Source organism: Camelina sativa, chromosome 11 (genome assembly GCF_000633955.1).
Source record: "Camelina sativa cultivar DH55 chromosome 11, Cs, whole genome shotgun sequence".
NCBI lineage: Eukaryota > Viridiplantae > Streptophyta > Magnoliopsida > Brassicales > Brassicaceae > Camelina > Camelina sativa.
This window is the reverse complement of record NC_025695.1, coordinates 12,106,487-12,109,670: the sequence shown is the minus strand read 5'-3', so window position 1 is coordinate 12,109,670 and position 3,184 is coordinate 12,106,487. Positions and strand designations below refer to the sequence as shown.

Sequence of the window (3,184 nt, the reverse complement as noted above, 5' to 3'; positions counted from 1 at the left end):
AAGACTCTTCTTCTTCTCTTTCACTTCTCTGAACTTCAAGATTCGTGTCAGGACAAATTTTGTATTTGTGTTTTTTTTTTTTTTTTTTCTGATGTTACAATGGCAGACAAGATCTTCACTTTCTTCCTAATCTTGTCTTCAATCTCTCTGTTTTTCTCGTCTCTCCTTTGTTCTTCTTCTTCGACTTCACCTCTTAATCTCTCACTAATTAAACAAGCCAAAGTCCTTGTCTCTCTAAAGCAAAGCTTTGATTCCTATGATCCTTCTCTTGATTCTTGGAACATTCCAAATTTCAATTCTCTCTGTTCTTGGACCGGTGTTTCTTGTGACAACTTGAATCAGTCCATTACTCGTCTAGACATCTCTAATCTCAACATCTCCGGCACTCTCTCCCCGGTAATATCCCGTCTTTCGCCGTCTCTCGTTTTCCTCGACGTGTCTTCAAACAGTTTCGCCGGTGAGCTTCCTAAAGAGATCTATGATCTCTCGAGCCTCGAGGTGTTAAACATCTCTAGCAATGTTTTTGAAGGAGAGCTTGAGCCACGTGGGTTCACTCAAATGACTCAGCTTGTGGTTCTTGACACTTACGACAACAGCTTCAACGGCTCACTTCCTCTGAGTCTGACCAAACTCACTCGTCTCGAACACTTAGATCTCGGAGGAAACTACTTCGACGGTGAGATCCCTAGAAGCTACGGAGGTTTCTTGTGTCTCAAGTTTCTATCTTTATCTGGTAATGATCTCCGTGGGAGAATCCCTAGCGAGCTAGCGAACATCACCACTCTTCAACAGCTTTACTTAGGTTACTACAACGATTACCGCGGCGGGATACCTGCAGATTTCGGGAAGTTGATCAATCTTGTTCATTTGGATTTAGCTAACTGCAGCTTGAAAGGATCAATTCCTGCAGAACTTGGGAATCTCAAGAACTTGGAGGTTCTGTTTCTTCAGACCAATGAGCTTACAGGCTTCATTCCTCGAGAGCTAGGGAACATGATAAGCCTCAAGACTCTTGATCTCTCCAACAACTTTCTAGAAGGAGAGATTCCTCTGGAGCTATCTGGTCTTCAAAAGCTTCAGTTGTTTAACCTATTCTTCAACAGATTACATGGCGAGATCCCTGAGTTCGTATCTCAGCTTCCTGATCTGCAAATACTCAAGCTTTGGCACAACAACTTCACCGGAAAGATTCCTCCTAAACTCGGATCAAACGGGCAGTTGATCGAGATCGACTTGTCTACCAATAAGCTCACAGGTTTGATCCCTGAATCACTCTGTTTCGGAAGAAGACTAAAGATTCTCATTCTCTTCAACAACTTCTTGTTCGGTCCTCTCCCTGAAGATCTTGGCCAATGCGAGCCGTTATGGAGATTTCGTCTCGGACAAAACTTTCTCACCAGTAGATTGCCAAAGGGGTTGATTTATTTGCCGAATCTTTCACTTCTTGAGCTTCAAAACAACTTCTTGACTGGAGAAATCCCTGAAGACGAGGCGGGAAATGAACGGTTTTCGAGCCTGACACAGATCAATCTATCCAATAACCGGTTGTCTGGACCGATTCCTGGTTCGATCAGAAACCTCAGGAGCCTTCAGATTCTTCTTCTCGGCTCTAACAGATTCACAGGACAGGTCCCTGGCGAAATCGGAAGTTTGAAGAGTCTTCTCAAGATTGACATGAGCAGAAACAACTTCTCAGGCAAGTTTCCTCCTGAGCTTGGTGATTGTATGTCACTCACATACTTAGATTTGAGCCATAACCAGATCTCTGGCCAGATTCCGGTTCAGATTTCGCAGATTCGGATTCTAAACTATCTGAATGTTTCTTGGAACTCCTTAAACCAAAGCCTTCCCGTCGAAATCGGATACATGAAGAGCTTAACATCAGCAGATTTCTCACACAACAACTTCTCCGGTTCAGTACCAACTTCAGGGCAATTCTCTTACTTCAACAACACGTCATTCCTCGGAAACCCTTTTCTCTGTGGGTTTTCGTCAAACCCTTGCAACGGTACCCAAAACCAATCTCAATCCCAGCTACTCAACCAGAAGAACGCAAAATCCCACGGTGAAATCTCCGCAAAATTCAAGTTGTTTTTCGGGTTAGGCCTACTAGGGTTTTTCTTGGTGTTCGTCGTTTTAGCTGTGGTCAAGAACCGGAGAATGAGACAGAACAATCCGAATCTATGGAAGCTCATAGGGTTCCAAAAGCTCGGATTCAGAAGCGAACACATTTTAGAATGTGTTAAAGAGAACCATGTGATTGGTAAAGGCGGTGCGGGGATTGTCTACAAAGGCGTAATGCCAAACGGAGAAGAGGTTGCAGTCAAGAAGCTCTTAACCATAACCAAAGGATCATCTCACGACAACGGTTTAGCAGCAGAGATTCAGACATTAGGTAGAATCCGACACAGAAACATAGTGAGATTGCTCGCTTTTTGTTCCAACAAAGACGTGAATCTCCTTGTTTACGAGTATATGCCTAATGGTAGCCTCGGAGAAGTCTTGCACGGGAAAGCTGGAGTGTTTTTAAAATGGGAAACACGGTTACAAATAGCGTTGGAGGCAGCAAAGGGGTTATGTTATCTTCACCATGATTGCTCGCCGCTTATAATTCACCGCGATGTGAAGTCAAACAACATCTTGTTGGGTCTTGAGTTTGAAGCTCATGTCGCTGATTTTGGGCTCGCTAAGTTTATGAGACAAGACAATGGAGCTTCAGAGTGTATGTCCTCGATCGCAGGCTCGTACGGCTACATTGCTCCAGGTACATGACTGATTCCCAAAACTATTTCCTTGTATAACACGTAACACTTAATTAAGGTCAAATGTTAACTTCTAGCTAAAACTCATGATTGACCTAAACCTATCCGTTTTTGTTGAATGCAGAATATGCATATACACTGAGGATAGATGAGAAGAGCGATGTGTACAGCTTTGGAGTAGTGTTATTGGAGCTGATTACGGGTCGAAAACCAGTAGATAACTTTGGGGAAGAAGGGATAGACATTGTGCAATGGTCAAAGATTCAGACGAACTGTAATAGACAAGGTGTGGTGAAGATCATTGACCAGAGATTGAGCAACGTGCCATTAGGAGAAGCCATGGAACTGTTCTTTGTCGCAATGCTATGTGTTCAAGAACATAGTGTTGAGAGACCGACCATGAGAGAGGTTGTCCAGATGAT

General features: G+C 43.5%; 1 protein-coding gene across 1 annotated transcript in view; it reads left to right on the top strand.

Moving 5' to 3' along the window:
- The window catches only part of LOC104723008 (leucine-rich repeat receptor-like serine/threonine-protein kinase BAM3), a 4,122-nt gene continuing 1,022 nt past the window's right edge, over positions 85-3,184 (top strand). Inside the window, exons 1-2 of the mRNA XM_010441300.2 lie at positions 85-2,764; positions 2,887-3,170. Of these exons, the coding sequence (XP_010439602.1) occupies positions 100-2,764; positions 2,887-3,170 (2,949 nt within the window). The 5' untranslated portion in view covers positions 85-99. The remainder of the gene's footprint in view (positions 2,765-2,886; positions 3,171-3,184) is intronic.